The 23,398-nt window shown below is 51.1% G+C and overlaps 1 protein-coding gene across 1 annotated transcript in view; it reads right to left on the bottom strand.

Moving 5' to 3' along the window:
* Nucleotides 1-16,005: 16,005 nt before the first annotated feature.
* AFG2A (AAA ATPase AFG2A) overlaps nucleotides 16,006-23,398 on the bottom strand; it is a 232,585-nt gene continuing 225,192 nt past the window's right edge. The window contains exon 17 of the mRNA XM_039879553.1: nucleotides 16,006-16,182. Within this exon, the coding sequence (XP_039735487.1) occupies nucleotides 16,006-16,182 (177 nt within the window). The remainder of the gene's footprint in view (nucleotides 16,183-23,398) is intronic.

Raw genomic sequence — 23,398 nt, 5'->3', positions numbered from 1 at the left:
GTGGACAGCGCCAGCACCGCACAGGGCGCTGGGGGCATCACCGAGGCCAGTGCCCACGGATGGCGCCCGGTGGGTGACGCAGAACATCAGGTGACGATGTCGCCATGGTGAGCGAGAGCCACGCTGCTCTTCTTGTGGGGGGGATGTGGAGTTCGCCAGAAGCAAGGCATGGACGATAGGGAGCAGAAAGGGGATTTCCTGGCCCTGAGGAGGGACGGTCGCCGCCTGCACGGTCCGAGGCTGTCGAGGTGCTTCGCCTGGACAATGAACACACACGTTGGCACAGCTTCTCTGGCCGTCACTGTGAACCTTCATGATCAGCCCCTCACCTGGCTCTGGAATGCTGGAGTTCCTTGTCTTAGTCAAAGTATTTATGTAGATGGGGTCTTGTGAAAGACACGTGCCCGGTCCCCTGTGCGCCCCGGGGGTGGCCCCGACCTCCACACAAACGACACCCGACTCAGCGATGCCCCCAACACATGGTCCACGGCTCCCCGGGCTCTGGTTTAAAAACACGGCTAAGTTAGAGTCCTTCTAGGCCAGTAAGGAAAACGTCAGACCTTTGATTCGGAACCAGAAAAGTAAACGACAGCTTTTCCTTAGAGGTGGCAGCGGTCACCGCTGGGGAGTGGGGGCGCCTGGGCCAGCGCCTGGGAGCCTCCGGTCCCAGCGGTTGGTTACCTGGCTGTATTGGCTTTGTGACAATGTGTCGAGTTGCATATCCGAGATTTGTGTCCTTTTCTGTATGCACGTTACCCTTAAATACACTTAAATAAAAAGTTTACCGCACAAAAATGAAAATCAGCCACAGACGTGATTAGATTCTGCAGTACGGCTGGTTTGCAGCGCGGGGGACAGTGGTCCAGAGATCCTGGGCCCGGCGTCGCCTCGGGCTCGGCGCTGGATTCCAGGATAAGATCAGCTCTTCCTCAGTCCGCCCGCCAGTCGGCTTCACCGTTAAGCTCGGCTGTGTTCCCCACCCTGCCTCACGGAACAGAGATTCTGGGAGAGGCTGAGCCCAGACACGCACACAGGGGACTGACACACAGGCCCTGGACAGCTTCCCAGAGGCGGGAGAGGGGCGATTATATAACAGGCTAAGTCTGTGCTCCTTTTGCAGGCATCACGGAGCCTCCGCCAGCACCGCTCACTGCCAGCGCTTTCCCACCGACCCAAATGAAAACACGGTAAATAAGTTACAGTCCTGAGGACAAAGGAGAAAAAGGAACCACGCAACCCGGAGTTCCAATGACATCGCGGCCCGACGTGTGGGACGCCGCACACCCCCCGAGCAGCCGGATGCTGGATCGTGTCTTTTTAAGTCCTACCACCTGCTGTCACCGTCGAGGGGAGACGAGGGGGAGACGGGATGCGGTTCAAAGAAACCAAAAGGACGACAGCATTTCGCTGACTGGTTTTGGTCAGAAAAAGGCAACGAGGATCTTCAGAAGCCCACGGGCCTTCGGGAAAGCGGTGCAGGAGGCACGTGTCCCTGTGCCCACGGCCTGAGGACACGCAAGCGGCAGACCTGGAAGAGACCGAGCGCATTCCCGCCCGCCTTTCCAGCCCCCTCACGTCTGGCTTTCACGGAGCTCCGGTTTTATGGAGGAACTCAGAGCGTTTGCACGGGACAGATGTGTGGGTTCTCTTAGGTGATGTTTCTCGGTTGACGTGGGACGTGGGGCGCCTGTGTGGGAGGGGAGGGGTGAGGGGGAGAGGCGGGTATGTGCTCTGTGAGAGCCACTCTTCCCAAGTCCAGTGACCTCGCTGGGGGAGCTCGACGCCAGCCATCGTGGGAAGAGCTGCCCCACTGAAAGGCAAGCACTGCAGACCACAGCTTTGGGGGTGGCACCTCTCTGGGTGGGGCCCGTCACCCTCTTAGCAAGGCCCACTGTCTCAATGCAAGATTATCCCTCGGAGTCCCACTAAGACCTTGTCATCAGCCGGCCCTCGTCGCTAGCAGGGTGTGACAGTGCGGGCACCCCGCACCGAGGAGAGCAGACTCCGAGTCTGCCTTTTGACAAACACTCACGCACCCTACGACCATTTATTATTTAGAGCGTGAGAGAGAACGCGGAAAAATTCAAGATATGCCTCCTGCCCTTAAGGTATCAACAAACGAGCTACACAAATAAAACAAGTACACGTGGAAATGGTACATTTCCTTGAGTTCATAGATGCTGTTTACAGAAAGACACTGAGTACTGACTTTCTGGGAGAAAGCTGACCTCATCAAGCGTACGCGTGGAGTTCAAGATGGAACCTGACTTCAGAAATATGACCACGTGCAGAAAAGGTGTGGCTTGACAGCAGAGGACACGTGCAGGTGGCAGAAACAGGGGTGCCACCCAGCTCCCGACAGCTGCTGGAGGTGGGCACCTGCCTGCCGGGACCACTGCCACCTGCAGCCCCTCGTCACCTCATTTAATTTCTATAACAATCCCCACGATACTGGTACTGTTACTCTCATTTTGGCAAATAAGGAAATCGAGAGACAGTGAGCCGCGTCCCCGAGACCAGAGAGCCAGTGAGTGAGGGACCCATGAGGACCCAGGCATGAGAAGCAAAAGAATCCGGCAGCCCTGCTTGCAAGCCATGTGGCTTGAGGCAAATGACATCACCTCTTTGTGCTTCGGTTTTCACATCTGTAAAATGGGAACTGATGACAGCTCTTACCTCATGGGCTTTTCGGGGTTTTTTTTCAGCTTTGAAGTATAACTGACAAATAAAAGTATAACATATTTAAAGTGTACCATGAGATGATCCGATCTATGTACACATGTGAAAGGATCCCCAACGAGTTAAACAACACATCCGTCACCCCACACGTTTGCCTTTTATTTTCTTCTTTTTGCTGAGAACATTTAAGTTCTACTCTCTTAGCAGATTTCAATTACGCAAAACAGTGTCGTCAACTACGGCCACCATGTTATGCTTTAGATCCTCGACTTAGCCGTCTCATACCTAAAAGTGTGGGTGCCCTTTGACCAGCCCCTCTCTAGTTCCCTGCCCCCGGCCTCTGGCAACCACTTTTCTACTCTATTTCTGAGAGTTTGATTTTTTTTTTTTTTAATTCCATGTATAAGTGATAGCATGCAGTATTTGTCTTTCCCTGTCTGGCTTATTTAATTCACTTACCATAAAGCCATTAAGGTCCATTCGTACTGTTGCAAATGGCAGGATTTGTTTTTAAGACTGAATAATACTCCTTTGTGTGTAACACACACACACACACACACACACACACACACACACACGGGGTTATTTTTAAGCAAATTCGGGGATGATGGGGACCAGCTTCGCAGGTTCAGATTTTCCCAGACGTCTCGCTCTGCTAGAGGCAAACCGTGTATTAAGCCCTTGCCAGTCTCCACGACGGTCTCATCGGCCGGAAGACAGAGGAAACAAGGCAGCTTCTATTCTTAATCCTGACGAAAAAGAGCTCGATGGCTATTGTGTAACTTCCAGGAACCGAGAGAAAAAATGACTGCATCCTTACGGGTCAAAGAGAGGAAAGAGACCATCGGGCCAAGCTGACGTGAGCCCCGTGGTTTAGAAAACCGACCTTGGAAAGTTCAGAGAAACTCCAGACTTGCCCTGCTCGGCCAGCACGGAGATCACAAGAAAGGGAAATTCTGAAAACAAACAAAGCAACCCAAAAATGGTGTCAGATGGAGCACTCCTAAATCATTCCCGAGAAGAACAGGTGGCGGCCACCACGGAGAACTTCTTTGAATTGTTCAAATTCCCACCGGATGTGTGTAAAGGGCAGAAGGACGTGCTGGCTGGGCGGCCGGGCCGGGCTGGGGACCGGGGCTGGGAGGGAGGGGGTGGCAGGCCGACCAGCGCTCCTTAAAGACGCTCCCAGGTCACATAGAGAATGTCGTTTCATCTGTCACAACCTTACAAGGTAGATGTTACAAGTTCTGTGCTTCAGAGTGTGACCATGGGATATCCTAAGAAATATAGACTTGGTCTCCATCCCTGGTTCCTGGCACCAGCTCCTAAAACCCTTGTGACTTCCTGAGAGGCGAGCGGTTGAAAGGAGCATCTTCTGTGTTTGGTTGAGCCCCTTTGCACCACACCTCCGTTTGTGCTAGTGAGGTGACTCTTGGTGGCCCACAGACAGCTTCGGGTTGGGGGCTGGTCGCCAAAGGAACCAACCCTGTGACTTGCAGGCTAGAACTTTGAGGCCCCCCAACCCGGCCCCCACCCAGGGGGTGGAGAAAGAAAGGCTGGAGGTTCAGCTCCATCAGCAAGAGCCAATGGTTCGGTCAGTTACGCCCACTTTACCAAGTGCGTCCCTTGGCAGAGGAAGAGATGGGTCCCCGGGGGCAGCTAGGGCGTCGGCGTGGACACTGGTGAGAGCTGCTACCCCGTGGTCCTGCCTGTCCCTGCTGCCCGTGGGCCGGGCCGGGCCGGGCCCTAGGGGAGCCTCAGACGGGCCGAGGAGGTCGGAGGAGGTCGGAGGAGGTCGGGGGGCCGGCGGCTCTGCCTTCGGGGCGCCCTCGGACGGGGCCGCGCGCGGCGCAGGTGGCGCGGGAGGGAGCGCGCGCGGCCAGGGGGCCCGGCGGGGGGACCGAGCGTGGAGGCCGCAGCTCAGCAACGAAGAAAAGGGGGTGCGAACGGCCTGAGGACCGAGCGGGGGCGGAGGGGAGGCTCCTCGCGGCAGAGCCGGCCACGCTCACCGCCGGAGAAGGAGCGGCCTGGAGGACGCGGTGGCCAGGTCATGCCGGCCTGGGGACGTGGACTTCGTGGAAGGCGGGGGACCGGCCGGTGCAGGCGACCGCCGGCCCCGCGCGTGCCGCAGGCTGTTCCACGGCAAAGCGGGGCCCAGGAGGCCCGCGAAGCCTGGGGGCCGAGCCCCGGACCCAGCAGAGGAGGGAAGGGATGGCCCCGGCCGCGCGAACTGCGGTTTTTAAGAAAGGGAAGGAAGAGCGTCCCTAAGCCCAGCCCCGCAGGGCGAGAGCCACTCTTCGCGCCTTGGCGCATAGTTTTCGAGACGTTCTTCACCTCCTTGGCGTGAAGCCGGACGCCGCGGGGTCAGCCTGGCCGCGAGGTCCGGGGCCTGTCGCGTGGCTCTCAGGTGTGCCAGGGCCACTTCCCTCCACTGCAGGTGCGCAGGTCCGCTCGCCGGGGGGCGGCGGCTGCACAACTCTGCCCTATGCCCTTGAAATGCTGGCGCGCCGTGGAGACGCCGGAATTGACGCATTTCTCTCCCGTCCACCTTTAGAGTATTTCCAGTACCTACGTTTGCTGGTACGAACGATGTCGCCATAAACAGCCTTGTCCCTCTGGCGTTTAAAAACTCCTACGACGGACCCCGGGGAGACAGAAGCTGACTCGTTTTCAGTGCTGATGGATATTGCATGACCGAGCACGGATGCCTACAGCTTAGTGGCCGCTCGAAGGGAGGAGATGAATCATCGTTGGCTTAAAGAGTCGCAGTCAGTCCTTGTAATCGATTAAAAAGACCGTCGCCGAATGAGATTCGATTTCTTTCGGAATGTTTCAGCGATTTTCCTACACTTTCTTCCATTCACGACGTTTAAGCCAGCAGTGCCAAAACGAAGAAAAAAAGGGAAAACCCCGACGGACGGACAGGGCAGAGGGCAGAGGTGCAGGGAGAAGGCGCGTCCGCGAGCCCAGGAGCGAGGCCCTGACCGTCCCGCGTCCCGCCCCTGCCCGCAGGCGCCGCCAGCCCGGCCCGCACCTCGGCTTGGGACGTGCAGCCTTCAGAGCGCCACGCGCGAGTCTCCCTGTGCGAGCCGCCCTGTCTGTGCCGCTTGCTTGGGGGGCAGCCCTGGGAAGCCGACGTCATCGTCATTTGTAGTTTTAATTTGCTGCGTGTTGGTTAATCAAAGTCCTTCATTCCTTCGTCGCTGCTGGGCTGTGAACGTTCTGCTAACATTTTGTTATTTGATCAGTTTCAATAACGCATGATCGTCTGTGAACCCATCTTCCAAAACGAAAACAGGACTGGGGGACAGCTCGCATCTGCTCGTACGTCCCCCTCACCGTCACCCACGGCCCCCCACCCGTCAGCCTGAACCCTGAATGCATCACTTCCTCGCTGTTCTTTCTACAGTTTCCTTGCGTTCCTACACCGCACACACACACAAATTTTTTTTTTAGTTGCTTTAAACTGTGTGAAGGGCATTGCCTGGTGTATAAGCTTTGGGACTTGCTTTTTTACCGACTGTCTTCTTGCTGAGCCCCAGCCATCTCCTTGCCGTGTTTTGTTATGCGATTTTGCTGTTTTGGAATGAACTGGTCTGATGTCACCGCGGCTCTTTAGAAACGTGCTCACATGCCAGTCTTGCTTCCCTGTGGCTGCACTATTTTAGCTTAAAGGCCGGACGGAGACTCTGAGTTTCTGGAGGAGGAGTCTCTCGCTCACAGGCCACGAGGATGTTGGGGTGACAGCTGCAGGGAACTCCCAGCCTCGTGTTTCATCATATCCTCGTTCATCGTGATGCTCAGAAGCCACGAGGACCTGCCTCTTAACATGTAGCACAGCCTTTGGTCACCAACCAAGAGGACAGAATAGTTTGGTGACTCACGTTGCCTAGATTTCCAAGGGTGAGTAAAGGGAAATGTTAAAATGAGTCAGAATTTACCCAATGGGTTTGAGTAAATAACCCAAAAATAGTCTTTTCCCGTCTTGGTTCCTGAATGGGGCGGCGTGGCCATCCCTCCCTTGGGGACGGAGAGCAGTTTGGTGGGGACGGGTGCTCGGACAGGCAGAAGGCCCAGGGCTGGCAGGCCACCAGCCTGCCCTCCTCTTACTTAGTGGCCTTGGGGTGTCCCTGAGCAAGATGGCACTTAGCGATACCTTCTAATTCTAAGATCGGAGGCCGCGCTGCCCGTCTTGGCTGTGCACACGACACAGCACGTTCCTAGTTCTTAGTGTCTAAGTAGGGTCCACGGAACCAGGGGAACAGGGATGGGTGGCCAGGACGTCTGCCCCTCAGGCCAGAGACCGAAGCCACCTCGGCAGCTCGGGGAGCGAGGGCCTTCGGGGCGCGGGCGGGAGGGGGGGTTGCGGTTCGCGCCCCACATCCTTCCACTCTTCCCGCGTCTCCGGGAACCGCAGGTCCGTTTGTGCTCTGAGGCTTTCCTAAAGGCTCCTACGTACAGGGCATCATCGGAGGCAGAAACCCCGGCGCGCTGCAGATGGAAGGGGGAGGAAGGATGGAGAGAGGAAGTCTAACCAGTGCGGACGTGAAGATAAAGCGACCTTTGCACCGTGAATGAGGGAGTTGGCAGAAATGCGTGATTATGCAGTTGGGGCATCGGACATTTTTTTCAATCGATTAATCCCATTTATGCTGGGGCAAGTATTCCATGACGTCAAAGGATTTGTTTGTTTGCGAATCTGCTTCAGACTCCAGAGGCCTCGTTTCCAAATAAGCGAGCGGGTGGAGAAGGAAATGGTCGAGAGAGTTCGCATTCTCGTTTCTGCTGGGAGTGGCCTTAACCCGACGCCTCAGGAGGAAACACCATGTTCTGGACGCACGAGCAAGAACATCTTACTGCTGCTCCCTCAGACTTCGGCTTTTAAGCACTGTTTGAGAGAGAAGCGAGTGAAAAACTTACTTAGGTTTCTGACAAGCTTTAATCTCCATCACTACACCTGTGGGTAGTGACCGCCGATAATTATTTTAGTTTAGAGCAGCCTCCTTTCTTCCAATTTTTAACAACCCCCCCAAAACTCCTTCCTAATGTAAAACAAACATTCGCTCAGCCTTTTTCCTCCTGGAGGGACTGCACAGTGTGACGGCCAAACACCTCCTAATCTCTTTCTCAAAGCCTCTAACCTGCTTTTGGGGAAAGCGGGCACCTTGACAATGCCGAGAAAACATAATCCTTTGCTGACAATAGCATCTCAGATGTGCCATTCCATTACTCGGTAGCCCAAGCATTTGTATTAAAAGACAGTTAAGCTTTTTCCAGTGAGGCATTTCCTTCCTTACCTTCCTCACAGAAAGTTCTGCTTTATTTTTAGCAATATCCTGCCCCTGGCATTGTGTCTCGCACATAATCCCTTCACAATAACGCTGGGCTCTCGGTGGCACCTTCTCTCCACTCAGCTCCGAGGCCTTTGCAAACGTTAATTAGTTCTCAGAGCGCCCCCACGGGAGGGCCGAGTCTTCCATCGCAATGGCCATGTTATTACCCACATTTTGTGAGTCTGCCACAATTCTCTGGCCTTCTTCCCCAGTGTGCTTTCTAATGCGATTCCCCTCCGGTCCGGCCGGTTAAGCAATGGTAAAGGAACAGAGCAGCCACACGAGCAAGAAGGATGTGCACGGTGGCGGCAGCATGCGGTGGGGACTGCAGGGACCCTGTTCTTCCCACACGGGGGCGGGGTGGGGAGGGGGAGCCGGGGAGATCTGGTGAGGGGGGGACCCCTCTCCACGAGAGAGCAGAGGAGACACCCGACGTCCTCTGGAAGACTGGCTGCATACCGGCCCGGCCCTCCGCCCTGGGTGGGTCTAGTCCCTGTAAGCTTGTCAGAAAGCTCCCAGCCTGCGCCGGGCGGCTGGCTGGGCGGGCCTATGGCATTCGTCTGCAGTTGCATGTACCAGCCTAGTGAGGCTTTTAGAAAGTAAATAAGGTGCCCCAGAAGCCACTGGAAGAGCCCTTACTGCTCTCTGGGTTAGTGCGACGTGGCTGCGTTTAAACTTCGCAGTCACCATTTTTCAGGTTCATCAACTTATTGTGAGAAAATCTCCCCCAAATCTCAACGTTACAAATGTTTGGGCCTTTGCGACCTACATTTTAATGTGTGTCAATATTTCTACACCTACTGGAAGGGCCCCCCAACTCCCAGCTTTCAGTAGATATTTTATTACTAAGTGGGAGCTACACGGAAGAACGAAGAGGCGAACTGCTTTAAAGGGGACGAGAGACCAGATTTCTGTCCCTCAGAAAGCTGGGGGGAGCAGGTAAAATGGCTGTTGTCCTTTCAGGCAAAGGGCGCTCAACTCACTCGCTCGGCCGCTTGCGTCGAGATTCCTGCAGAATTCCTGGCGAGAACTTGTATGGAGGGGGCAAAGCACAGAAGGCCACGGAAATGTCTTTGTGGAAATAGGCGAATAAAAAAAGGTGTTCTCTCTATTTTTTAATTTGGCAAGAAACCACATGATTTTGCTTCACTTTCCTTACAGTGGAAATTGGGGATAAAATCTGGACTCGTTTTAGGCTTTTACATACAAATAAAATTGAGGAAAAGATAAAAATGATATAAATTTAAAATCAAATGTAAGAATTTGATGGGTGATAGGAAGTCTCTGTGTTCTGATTTCCTGACCGCTGACCTCAGCGGGCCCTCAGTGTTACCTGCCATCTTAGTACACTTTCGGGGGCCATTTCCTCCCTCCAAAGCCTCCTCCTCCATCCCCCTACTCAGCTGAGACCACAGCTTCCTATTTCGTTGAGAAGAGTCCTACGTTTCCACGGAATCTGTCCGCCAGTGCCTGTACCATCCGCCTTAGTTCTTGCTGTGACCACAGAGAAGCCCTGTGCACTCCTGGCCAAGACCATGTGGCCACAGGCTCTGCCACTTGCAGGTCTGCTGGATCTATGCTGAGTTTCATGTCTGTATTATGTCAGGGATGCTCTGGCACCTCAACCTTATTAAACATAGGCCAGTGTTCAGACCGTTTCAGACAACCAACCACGTAGGAAATTTCATGTAAATACCAAACTGATGATGGAAAGGGGGGGGGGAGGAGGAGGGAGGGAAAAGGAGGGAGAGAGAATAGAGATACTTTTGGCCACAAGCATTCCAAAAGATTAGACACGAGAGAAGCTCTGCAGACCATCGACGCGGGAACATCGCTGGCTTTCCACTGCAAACTGGACAAAAATCTAAACTTCCCACGTTTGGCAAACGTAGGAGGTATTGTTTGGGAAGGGTGGGAAAAAGGTTACATAATTATGGCGGGACTAGATTATATACCTCGCTTCCAAATCTAAGTATTGTCGAGTTTATTTTTATTTACTTATGTCATGGGAAACTCCAGAAAAGATGTGGACCACGAACATTTTAAAGACAATATTTGAACAACTGAAATAGTTCGGGAAATTCAGGAAACAAAGTACCTTCCTACATGCATACGTCACGACGTGTCTTGCGAGAACACGGCAGAATCCCTTTCCTTGCCTTTTCCAGCTTTCGAAGGCAGCCCGTGTTCCTTGGCTCATGGCTTCTTCCTCCACCTTTGAGGCAAATAGTGGAGCATCTGCAAATCTGTCCCCTCCCCTCTGCTCGATCCTCTTGCATTCTACTTGCCCTCGTGATTACATTAAGGAAATCCAGCGTACTCTCGAGATCCAAAATCACAACGGCAAAGTCCCTTTTGCCATATAAGGTTAACATTCTAAATTCAGTGTCTAGGGATTAGAACATGCACATCCGTGTGTGTGTGTGTGTTTTGTCCGCCACAAAAAGGATTAATTTGATTTGGATTTTGTTCTCCAAAGAGCGGGCTGTTGGATCAATCATTTCTGTTGGTTTTTTGTTCATTTCAGCTTTTACTTTTATATTTTCTTTAAGTCGACTTTTGGAGTTCCTTACAATAATTTTTTGAGAAGAATCCTTAATTTGGTTAATCTTCTTCAATTAATAGAAGTGTTTAGGTCTATAAATTATCCTCTGTGTAGCGTTAATTGTATCCCATATATTTTGATATATAGCGTTTTCATTATCGCCCAGATATTTTACTATTTTGATTTTGATTCCTCTTTGACCAAAGAATTATTTCAAAATGAATTTTGAACTTCTAAGGAGTTGGTTTTTTGTTGTTACTGCTGTTTCTACATTTCTTATTTTTAGTTTTATTACATGGTGTTTATACAGCAGATTCTGCATCACTTCTTTTGCAAGTATGGTGTGGTCGTGTGTGTGCGCGCACACACCCCGTAATGCAATTATATAGATTATATAATGAGCATGAAACAACTAACTCTGCATTCTGTTTGCAGAATTTAAGCATATCTGTTGTGATTTGTTCCATTGCATGAATGTACCATATTTATTTAAATAGATATTGATATTTGAATTGTTCTCTTTTGCTTTTACAGCACATGAGGCTGTAACGAATATTTAGCATCATACGGTAAATGCTATGTGCCATTTGGTGCCTGCGGGAGTATATCTGCAGAATAAATTATAAATAAATCCCTTTCCTCGGCTGTTCCCTTTGACTTAGTCAATTGTTTTACCATCTCCTGAGTCACATTGTCTGTGTTTTCTTAACGTTTTTTGAGACTTCAAAGCAGTTGGATTCTAAAATTTTCTTTTCTCAGAAAACGTCCCTCTTAACGTGCTCCAGCGTCACCTTCTGGGTTCGGAGCTTTGTGTCTCCCAGCCTTTCCCCAGGTTTTGAGCACAGCTCCCCTGCTGCTGTTCCTACCTCGGACATTTCAGTTTGTGGTCATTCTTGGTCCCCAGTGATCTGTGCTCCACGCCCTGGGCTGGCCTCTCTATTTACCTGCCAACATTGTCATTATTGTTGATGATTATGTTGGTGCAAATCACATTTTAATTGCCGCGGGCTTAGGATAAATATCTGAACATATTACGTGCTAGGTCCCTTCTCATATAACTGTATCTGACTAATTTTTTAATACATATGTTTTCTACATTTTTGATGTTTCTGAAATCAGGATGTAATCGATCAAAATCATAGTACCTTGTTTCCTCCCAAAAAAGATGTTTTAAAATTAATAGTCTTACCATTGATGGCTTCTTAAAACCAAGCCAATAAGGTATTTCCTATTGTATCATATGTACTTTCAAGCAGAGCATATGTTTAACTTCCTGGATTCTTTTTAAGTTGGTCCAAAATGTGCTGTATCTGATAGACAGCCTTTGACATATTTACCCTGGGGTTTATTTGTTCCCTAATTTCGGCATAAACTTGATTTTTCTATTTTTCTTTCACTTCCTTGGGTTTTGTGGTGTGTGGTGTGTGTGACATTATAACCATCTTTCCAGAAGTGTTTATCATTAAGTTTTAAAAGAGGAATCCGCAAGTTGCCCAATGATTTCGTAAGCCACTTAAGACCCTGTAACGTTTTTCTTCCTGCTTAAATTTGCTGGATTAAATCTGTTCCCCCGAAGATACAGGCTCTGGGGATATACTTGACAGAGACATTAGGTAAAATGCCTCCCCACACATACGACTGTCGTCATGAAAACAGAAGGGAGGAAAGCAAATGAATGTGGACCTTTAGAACTTCTACGTGGACCATATTTGGGAACTGTTAATTCGATCTATAGAAAATTTCAAAAGGTGCTTTGGTGTGTGCTCCTCCTTCAAGGTAGGGAGGCCCCAGGCAAATATGACAAAATGAGCCAAGACTTAACAACCTCGCATTTCGGAATTTAAGTAACAGGCCGGGGAAATCGCTGTATTCTACCTCCATAGTCACTCTGCTGTAGTCTTCTCCTGATTAAGATAAACATATACTCAAGTCTGGTTTTCCTATAAATCCAATAATTATTTTTCCAAAATGGAAAACCGATACGGTATTTTAGCAATCTGTTTTAAACATTAGAAATAACACAAAACTAAACATTTTTCAAGCTAAGTTAGGGCGGTCAGTATTAAGCTTATAGAATACACTTTCTTGGTCATGAAGAAGTAAACGTTAGAAGCCACTCTTCTAAGTTTTGTTGTTAGAAACGTTAATTTCACTATTCAAACGAAAGTCTCTTAGAACACTGAAAAAAAAAAAAAAGTCAATGTGAAAATCCCCCAAGCCCTGAGAATAATTTACACCAAAGACAAACTTCGACCAAACAGATGCCGAAAAAGCGTTTTCTTCCCTCGAACATAAAATATCCATGAATTACACTGTGTATCCCATCACAAACAAACTCAAATAATAAGATCAGACACTATTTTAAATCCATAAACATGAGACTCTGGAATCAGAAAGTAAAACCCTCATGTAGATGAAGGTGGGGTGACCTGTTATTAGTGACATCTTGTGACTCAGAGTTTTGGTGGTATTGTCGTAAAAAGGGCACCGATTTCAAATAAAGGAGTATCACTGCCTTTCGATGGCAATAATTAGCTCTCTAAAGATATAAAAAATAATCGGTTTGTAACAGACTAAAGGTATAGTGTTCATCTTTTAAAGTTCTCAGCTTCCAACTCCATGTGATCACAGTGCTGTGGACACAGATGTCGGACACCAATTTCCTTTCTCCCGCGCGTCCGCAAGACATCGATCACCAAGACACGTTCACCAAAGCATTTTTCTCAACTTGTTCTTTGGGTTCTAAAAGCCTGATCTCTTATTTGCTTTCCTACATCTTATTCCCGATTTTGCAGACACACGGGGTTGTGACCCTGCAGGCTGCATCGGAAGTCAACAGCGTTTGGCTGAGCGACACTGATGTCGGTTAGAACGCAGGACACGACTGCAGATGCGTTTCACCCCTGCACTATGACATGTCAGTTTAAGGCCCCTCCTTCAGAAATTATCGTGAAATACCGAGGCATACGGAAAGCACGGGCTATGTTACAATCGACACTTGCATCCCCATCACCCGGCTTGGGATATGAAACGTGTCACCATTTCTTCCCCCAGGAAATTCCTCCCCAGTATTTGGTGGTTTTCATTTCCATTCATGTCGTCAACCACATACATTATTTTGCGTGCCTTAAATGTCAAATAGTGTAAGCATTCTCCTGACATGTTCTTTTCGTTCTTGATATTCATCCATTTTCCGTGTCGCTGTTTCTCGCTGTCCTTAGTATCGTGTTGCATGAGCATCCCATTGAGATCCACTCTCTTCCTGATGGAGGTTCAGGTTGTTTCCGGTTTCCTACTACTGAGGACATGGTGCCTTGACCTTAGTCACAAACTCATCGAGCACAGCTTGCTCCGAGACATTCGTTGATGAGAACTCGTGGGCTGCCGGGCCTTCGACGTGAGATATGCTAGCTGCTTTCCAAAGCGGCCGTACCATCTCTGTGCCACGTCCTTTGGGATTATAAGGTCCAGGCTTATAATCCAGCTGCTGGAATCCTCAGTGGCCAGACTGAGGGTCTAGTCCTCCAACCAGACACCCAGAGAGGGTTCTAGCTGGATCCCATGCTTTCATGTTAATTTCTAGGTTTCGAGCTTCTGTATCAGAGAAGTCAAGTGAATTCAAACCCCGAAGCCACGGTCAGCTGAACTCGTATGTTTTTCGTTTTTAATCCAAAGCACAGACCAAGTCAAGAAAGGCTCCCTATGGGCTCCCCGTGGTGTCCCCGGCCGGCAGGATTTCGTTTCCAGTCTGCTCCTCCCCCAGCATGAGGCTGTCATAACATGCTGAAATAAATAGAACCCCAGAATTTCTTTTGGGCATGTGGGCCGAACGATCTGAGCATCTAAACTCCTTGCTGGCCGGGATCGCCACCCTCCTCCCCACCAGCCAGGCTGTGGCCCGCGAGCCTGTGTCAGTGCTAGCTTACTGAGCTGGTTTTTATCTTATTGGTGATGGGATTTCTTTGATTTTCCTTTTTAGGCCTTCAGGGAAATTTTAAAATTTTCCTCTGCCCTCAGCACTTACAGGGAAGAAGTCTTGGTCCTCTCCTAATTAAAAGGAAAATGGGAAGCCCAAAAGAAATTCTGGGGTTCTATTTATTTCAGCATGTAAGCTTTGTTTTCTAACTGGCCGAGTCCAACGAGACTTCTCGAGATGGACGTGCTGAGCCGTCCATTCTGCTCAACGCGGCTGATGTGTCTGATGAACTGAATGTTTAATATTTTAATTAGTTAACATTTAAGCAGTCACATGTGACTCGTGCCTACTGTATTTGACTGCACCGACCTAAGTAACATTCACCCCTCGAGTGGCTTCGTGCACTAAGAAACCAGCGCGGTCCGGGAGAAAAAGCCTGGTGAGTCTACTCCTGACAGTCGAAGGATGACAGGCGCGAGCCACGACTTCAGAGCGGCTGCCACCACGAGCGCGTCAGCCCCTCATCTCCATCACCAGGCGTTTCTTGCCCGGCTTGTCCTTCTGGGCATTTTCAAAGACTGATGGTGACGGGGTTTAAGTGCACATTCTTCCCACTGCCTGGAAGTCTGGGAACCAATGGCCGACAGCCTCCCCGAGGACACTTAACACCGTTTCAAAGTGTCAGGGAAGCCCAAGCATCCCTGACTGCACAACCACGCACAGCTAGAATGCAAGATGAGACACTGTGATCGAGTACGACTCGGTTTATCTTTTCACCGATAACGTTTATTGGTAACCTGAAAACGTGTACAAGTTAAAACACGAATGCGCCATATGATTTACTTCCAGCATTTTATGAAAAAAAAAAAAAGAACCCCAAGTTTACTGTTCTAGGCCTGGACTGGGCGTAGATTTCCAATTTTTTCAACTTTCAAAGGGCATGCCGGTGTATGAAATAACTCTTCTTTTTTGAATTGCCATAAGTAAAGGTTAAGAAGGCTAAAGCAAAAATGTGGGTACGAATTATAATGAGAACAAATGCGTGTCTGGAAACGAGGCCACATACGTCTGGCCGGCGCCCTTGGCCATTTCAAGGTTTAGCTTTCAAAACAAAGTGTTAGTAACTACCTCCCGCCGTGCCGTCATCCACACGCACGTGTCCTCATGTAAGGTTGATGCCCGAGGTTTGGCATTTCCGAGTGCACCGAAATGGGTGCCGGCGTAAGGAAAACATTTCCTGGGATGAGTGAACCGGGTCAAAAATGAAAAGGCTGGAAGTTTGCATTTGACCTCAGCACACGTCTCCAGGTAAAACTGACTAAAAGCCCTGTCCAGAGGTCTCCGTGGATATTGTCATTGTACCGTGTATTTTAAATGTCTACGAGAACTGAAGCCTCTTAATTCCAGTCAACATATTTCAGACATTTTGCTTAAGGATTTCTTTTTTTGACACTCTCAAGACAAAATTTAAATGCAAAACAAGTTTTCCCTAGAAAGCATTTTTAGCGCAATGAATGTGCACGTTTGAATTCTCAGAGCATATGGAGCCCACTCTTCTCTTGATAATCTTCATAGAAGCGTCTCAGTGACTCAGGAATTCTGGGTGTCACAGTGCTCAAGGACTGAGTAAAATGTCTTCTCATGATGCAGTTGGCTTGAATGTCTTCCTCCAGGGCCAGAAGAGCTGCCTCTCTGCAGACAGCTATGATCTGATGGGAGACAGAAAACAATCGATGATGTTTTTGCACCTTGCTAAACTCTACCTGCAAGAGTTATTCCACTTAAATTTTCAAAAGGATAAGAAGTAATCACTGTCATCCCCAAAGCACACACTGAGTACGCAGAAGCAGGAGCAGTGAGATTTATTTACAACCGCTGAGGGTGGAGCAGATGCGCAGGAGACAAAGCTGTGGGTGCGCAGTGCGGTGGGGGCAGGGCGGGGGGACCGGGTGATGGGGGTTCGCTGCGGCAGAGCGACAGCGACTCCGGCCCCTCGGCGCACCCCTCCCAGCACAGAATCCCACATTCCTTTCAACCTCTGCTGCACCTCCTACACGTAAAAGCATTTCTTTACGTGCACCTCTTTAATTCGTCCTTAAATTGGGGGACTATCAGATCGAGCTGTCTCTTTTCTGGGGGGCTGCGCTAGAACAGAGCCGTGAACGCTGCTGACTCGGCAGGGGGAGCGGAGAGGAAGGGAGAGCGCGGCAGGCGGGAGGCCGGACGGGTGGCGGGTTCAAGTCTCGAAGCCTGAAATGCGCTTTTAAGCTCTCTGGACCGCGGACGGCGGAAGCAGGCCGATGCCGGCGTCATTCTAAAGACACATTACTGTGGTGAAAAGAGCTCGTGGGCTGAAAGGCGATATTGTGATTTTCGGGGCAACAGGGAAAACAGTGGTTGATACTGCCTGCGCCCTGGCATCGGCCAATGAAAGCGCCGGCTGAAGCGCGTCTGTCCAGCCATTCAGCATATTTTCTCTGTTTGTTCACTTACTGAAAAGAGTCCGTCTGCTTACGCCGGGCTAATGGCTGCCAAGCGGGTCAGTAGCTTTTTAGGGGATTTAGCAGCACGTTTAGGGAGCTTTCAAAAAAACATGCATAGATTTAGACGGCTTTGTCAGATCGCGACAATGCAACCCTTGGTTCTGGGCTGCGCTAATGAGCGCCCAGGGCGGCCATCGCGGTCATGCATGTTAATGCTTTTCCCCAAAGGTGGCCACCGCTCGAAGGCAGAGACAAAACTTCAGGGATTAGCAGACCGGCTTCGCCGCGCTCTCCGGTGCACAGAGAGTTATTCTCAAGACAAGATGTGATCGTTAATACGCACGGTAAAGCGCGTGAAATGCCTGGCCCGGTCAACCGGTGACCCCAGGATCGTCTGTGTTCTACAGTGACCCTGGGGACCCCCGAGGCTGAGGCGAAGGGCCGAATGGGGACTCTCAGCCCCTCCTCCCTCCCGTGGGCCGCAGCTTCAAACTGTGGCACAGAGGACGGGCGTGGGGGGCTAGGAAGTCTGGGGCAGACTCGGAAGGGGCGGTGAGGGGGCTCTGGCTCCCGGCGCGGGCCGCGGCTGTGCCCACGCGCTCCCTCCGCGGGCTCAGGGGCGCAGGGCGGTCACCACGGGGCCAGGGCCGAGTCCCGCGCGCTCCGTCACCGAGGCGTACCTCCCTCCCGGCCCCAGCGCGTCACGGCTGTGAACAGAGTCCTTGCCATGTGGGCCAGTGTCCCTCGGTCTGCTACGACGCAGTGACAGGCTAACGGGTCTGTGTGATGTATGGCAGGGACACGCACATGCAGTGGCCAGCTGGGCTGCCGAAGGGGGCGGAGGCGGGGGCGGCTGGGTTGGTTGAGAAAAGCAGAGGTGAGCACGAGGCTGCCAGGAGCCTCTCCCAGCTCCCGGTCCCTGGTTCACAGGGCTGGCTGGCAGGCGGTGACATTGCTGCCGGGGCAGGGGCGTGACCCGCCGGCCCAGCAGGTTTCGTCTCTCAACGCACTGTCACCGGACTGGGAGGAGGAGGAACGACTGTGCTGCTGTCATCGCAGGGACCTCCGGCAGACTGGCATGGCATGGGAGGGAAGTGGAGGTCGTGGGGAGTGACAAGCCACTGAGGCCTCAGAGGCTGTCCTTGGGCTCAGCTCCCCTGAGCGATTCCTTCCTGCAGGTCAACTTTTCTTCCTTCATATCTGCATCTAGAGAGTTTTCTCTAAGCTATAAATGGCGTTTTGCCCTCTGTGGTGGCTTCCATGGCTGCGACAGAGGGGGCATTGGTGAGACGTCAGAACGGTCACAGCCACCTAAAAGCTGGATGTTGGTAGCCTGGGGCTTCTCGTATACGTTGACATTTGCCCGTAATTCCCCGACTATGCTTAGTACCGGCCTGCGCCTGAATGAACAATTCCATCCGATGTGGAGGACTACGAACTTGTGGGATACAGAACACCTGGACGTCCTTGGCTGGCGCACTGAGAAATGTTCGCATTGGACAGAGACGGCCTTTAGAAGCGCCGAGAACGAAGACAAGGGCGAGTCGGCTGAGTACTGGCACTCCAGGGCTGCCGGTGAAGGCGGCTTCCTGTGTCCGCAGCTCTGCACCTCTAGGGTGGCAGAAGGGCTGCCTGAGCCCAACTCTTGCCTCGATACACGGCATCCTGTTTCTTTTTAGTTACAAAGACGCCCTGAAGAACCAGTCGAGTAGACGATCCTTCCTCCCACTTTTGTTTACCTATCGCATTTGCTTGAAAACATACGACCAGTAACTGAGAGAGGAGACACTACTACTGACCAGCCACTCGTCCCCGCGTCCGTGGCTACTGACCAGCCACTCTGTGCAACTAGGTGAGGCCAGGTGCAGGACCCAGCGACGGCCAAGACTCGTGTCCACCTTGTGATGCTCCCGCGCCAGGAGGGAGGGACGGCGGCTAAGGCCATGTGTGGCGCGGTATCAGAGGGACTCTGAGCGGTGCGAAAGGACAGGCTGTGGCGTGGAGAGAAGGAAGAATTTCTGCTCCCTGACCGAAGAGGGAAGGACAGAACGTAGATACGCGTGTGGGAAAGGACAGGGTACTCTGAGCAGAAGGAACGGAGTGATTCCAGGGATTATACAGAGCTCGCCTCAGTAGCCAAAACTAGAAATTGAAAACAAGAAGATAATTCTATCATTGAAACGTCACTAAAAATAACAGCAAAAGAGGTAACGATAGTTTTCCGCAGTCACGTGGACCACGATGGCGGGGAGGGCTAGTCGACGACAGTCGTCTCCCAAGCTCCAAACTCAATTCACAAGCAGCTGATGCATCAGCAGCTGACAGAACACAATTCTTAAAAGTTCCTTTGTCTTCATTTTCCCTCATGAAAGGCTTCTCAGTTCAAATTCCAAAGGGAAAAGCATTAATTGCATTACGGGTTCTTCGCTCCTGACCCAAAGATGACGACAGGTGTGAAAACAGAAGGATTCTCAGGAGGCCCGACTCCCGACGGCCAGTCTGTTTGCACTGGGGTCGCTCACTCTGGTGTGCGTCCCAAGGCGCCGCGTTTCCTAAGAAAAGTGCAGCTCTCTGCTGTCCCTGTGGCCCGCCCGCCAGCATCCCTTGCGAGACACACTGTCTTTACAGGCAAGTATTTCTGATTGAATAAGTGTACATACTCTGCTTCCCACTATGCACGCTGGAACTCTGAAGGTTTTGTGCAGCCTGGCAGTGATGATCTGCCTAGTTTTCTTTAACCCGGTGTTGCCCACAGACGCCCCTCTTCGCCGTTTTTGGCAGGACACCTATAAATGGCCATCTTGAGGGCTGCTGGGGACCCTCAGCACACTCTCTGGAAGGTGCGAACCCACACCAAAAACCTCGATCGAGCCACGAGGTGGCCTATCTTGTTTCCTTTGCTCCCCTTATTCCAGAACAGAGAGAAAAGGAAACGGGCCGAGTGGGCTGAGCAGGAGACAGGAGGCTTGGGCCACTTACAGGGGTCAAAGGGCAGCAGCGGCGCACACCTGTGCTTGGCGGCGTAAACAGCTGATACACACTTGCTGAATTGAACTGAATGGTTCCTTAACTATAAACGAGTTCGCAAAAAATGCACGTTATACGCATTTTCCTCATATTCGGCTGATGCCCTGGAATATTTTCACTTAACGTTTCACGTGACCCAGACTTTGTCAGTTATACTGAAGCTTCTGGAATGATCAAGTCAGTAACAAAAACTGCTTAACAGTTTCGGTCTGGGCACGATTTTGAATCCAGTTCGTTCCTTAGAAGTAATGAAAATAAGAACTTTTAGCAGGAATACAAGTATGCTGGTGTTATTTTGAGGGATGTTTCTTTAGGTTTCAAAATTTGTTACTCAGGGTCATGAACATTTTTTGCTCTGTTGTCCCGGGGGAAAAAAACTACACTGTAACTGAGAAAGATTTCTGAAAATTTCCCAACAATGCAGTAATAGATACTGGTATAGAGGACGGAGGCGGAAGCTTTGTGCAAACGGTGATCTTTCGCCTTACGTGATGACAGTAATCTGGCATCGATTAATGGCGGAGGGATTATTTTTTCTGAATTGAGCACTGGAAAGGTGAGGTCTTCTCAGAAACCTGCCACTACATCTCTCTACTTGGGAATGAATACCACAGACACTGAGAAAAGGGCCTTCTACTTAAACCAGGGCCTTCTGAGCGCTCTCTAAAGCGTGCAGGAAATCTCAGGACCTCAGTGTACGTATCTGTATCTCTGCGGTGCACACGGGGACAGGATGGCACAGCATCCTGCTAGAATCACATTAAAAACAGACGGCGTCGGGGCTCCTCTGGAGATGGGGCAATGCGTCCCACGAGGACACAGAAGAACCTTGCTGAGAAGACGTGCAGATGACCAAAGTCGAACCACAAAATGTCTGGAATGCTACACGGACCCGTTCGGAAAGAGAACTCTGGCACCTGAGAACCTCAGCTCCTTGCAGGACAAGGGTTCGGGAGCCCTTTCCCTGACCCCCTTCCCCATCTTGTTCTCTTCCTCCACAGGCTGTAGAGGCAAAACGTTTTGCCTGACTCTGTAAAGCTGAGTGTGTATTCTGTGCTCTTTTCCAGTTTTGTCTAAAAAACTGACATCCGAAACTTTTAAAAAATATATATTCCTTGCTGCAAAGGTGAAAATATCCGGGGAAATGACAGAAGGTGACAGAAGACCAGAAGAGCAGGCTCGAGGTCTCGCTGTCAGAGGCAGACCAAAGACATGCTGTTTCCGTGGGCATGGCACCCGTTTATTTGGTGCCAATGTGTCACGAATTCCCTTTCCATTTGCTCAGCAGTAATAACAGATCGGGTATCTGAAAAATGAACAGGCCGGAACTCTCTGTGTGAAAGGTTTAGGCACATTTGAGGTAAGTTCCTACAAGGCAGGAAAAGATTTTTCATGAAAATGTTTAGAAATCCTCCAAACAGAGTCACCAAAGGAAAGAGTCAGTGATCGTTTTCAAATGCAGGAGAAAGTTAAGTGGGCAGGGAAGGCACTGGAGACAGAGGAGGAATTTTCAGGCCCTGGTGGCCCCTGAGAAAGCGGAGCCTGCGGAACAATGCGCAGCCTGGGCTTGGGGACAACCGCTCTTGGGAGGGGCGTGGGGAAGCGACTTCCTAGGAGGAGCAGGCTCTTGACCATTGAACCTTGGGAAATCTAATTACCTCACTTTAAATGCGAAAGGGCAAAAGAGGCAATTGTGCCGATTCTGAATGGCCGAAGAAGAACAATGTCTTAGTTCACTGTGGAGGAAAAAAAAAAAAAATCTCTACACACAGCCCAGGTCTTCCCCGTCCAGGGGACAGGAGGAGTCGACACAGGTGGGGCAGCTCAGTAGGACAGAAGCGGGTGACTGCCCAGAAGAAAACCTGCGGGCAGTGACCATTTTTTAAAACCAGAAAGGATGAAGACCAGCAGTCAAGGCCAAAGCTGTTTACCGAATACTGATCGACAGGCGGGCCCCCCACCCCTGTGGGGGGCGGGGTCTGGGGTGTCCAGCCCGGGATCCTCGGTGTCATCGTGGGGCGCACTCCCCCCGCGCTGAGCGCGCGGCCCCAGATGGGGACAGGGTGGGGGTGGGGAGGGGAGGAAGGGCTGGCGTCCTGGGGGCCGCCGAGCCCACCGGCCGGGCTGCCCGCGCCCCTGCTGCTGGCGGAAGAAAGCGCCGTCCGGCCAGGCCCACATGCGCTTCTCCGCTCCTTTGAATTTCAAGTGCACTAAAAGCTTTAAAGAAGCCACCAAAAGGAACGGCTGAGGGCCTGACAAAGTCTTAGGTGCTTGCGAGGCAGGGCTTTGTTAACGGCGGCTGGCGCCTGGACACCTGTGACTGCAGCTGGCGCTGACGTCGTGTGCCGCCCTCCCGGGCTCGCCCCCCTTTCACTGCCCCAGGCCGGACGTGTCCCCACCCCCGCCCCCACCCGCAGTGGCGGGGATCAGCCCCGTGAGCGCGCCCCGCTGTTTGCTAACGGCCCGCGCTGGAGATGCTTCCAGGAGGCAGCGACCTGGGACATTACGGCCCCGGGGACTGTTCTCCGGCCCCACAGAGCCCTGCTCCACGCTGGCTGAGTAGCCGGGCACGAAGGATGTGCCCAAGGGCAGCGCAGCAGGCTCAGGCCACAGGGCAGCAGACGTCACAGGCGCGGACGCCACGGTGCCCCAAACTGCCAGGGAAGCAGCTCCGAGAGAAAGACCTCAGAGAAGCCAACGGCCCTTATTTAAAGTCCTTTAGAACGCCACCTCACTGTGAGGATTTGGGAGGGCAAATTTCAAATTTAAGAAAGCACCGAGTACTGCTCTTGGGTTACTCAGGTCACTTGGGTCGTCCGCCACTAAGATTTATGATGATGAACAACCCGGGATTATGTTAAAGTCACACCATCTAGAATGCCATGCGTAGCACTGACTCAAAAAAAAGTAAGAATTTCTGTAAAGACACATTCAAACCCTAATGACATTAAAGAGGGAGAAAAACTCCTGGTTGGTAATTTAGTTACTTAAATATATAATATATATTTTTACATATAGCTGAAGAATATGCACATCTTGTGCACGGCCTTTCATTACCTGCATAAAGAAACTCGTAATAGTTTTTGCTTTTTTAAAATCCACAGATGAGTCGATTATTCCACAGAGCTCTGGGGCTGAAAAGATGTGAAGTGTTTACTCTTATTTTTTCTGCAGCCATCTGCACCTGTGGGAATTTTCAATGTTTCTAACCACAATAAGATAGAACGGAATACTTTTAGTTTTGAAAAGAACACACCGACTGGCTCCGGAACGGAGAGGATGGGAGCCCCGCAGCCGGGAAGGAGAGGGACGAGAGAGAGGGCGGTCAGATGCTGGGGCCCCCTCCACCCACTCATTCATTCATCAATCCGTATGCGCACCCACTCATTCATTCATCAATCCGTATGCGCACCCA

This window comes from Pteropus medius, unplaced genomic scaffold (genome assembly GCF_902729225.1).
Source record: "Pteropus medius unplaced genomic scaffold, Ma_sr-lr_union100, whole genome shotgun sequence".
NCBI classification, from domain to species: domain Eukaryota; kingdom Metazoa; phylum Chordata; class Mammalia; order Chiroptera; family Pteropodidae; genus Pteropus; species Pteropus medius.
Note: the sequence above shows the minus strand (reverse complement) of the source record. Positions and strands in the feature narration are given on the sequence as shown.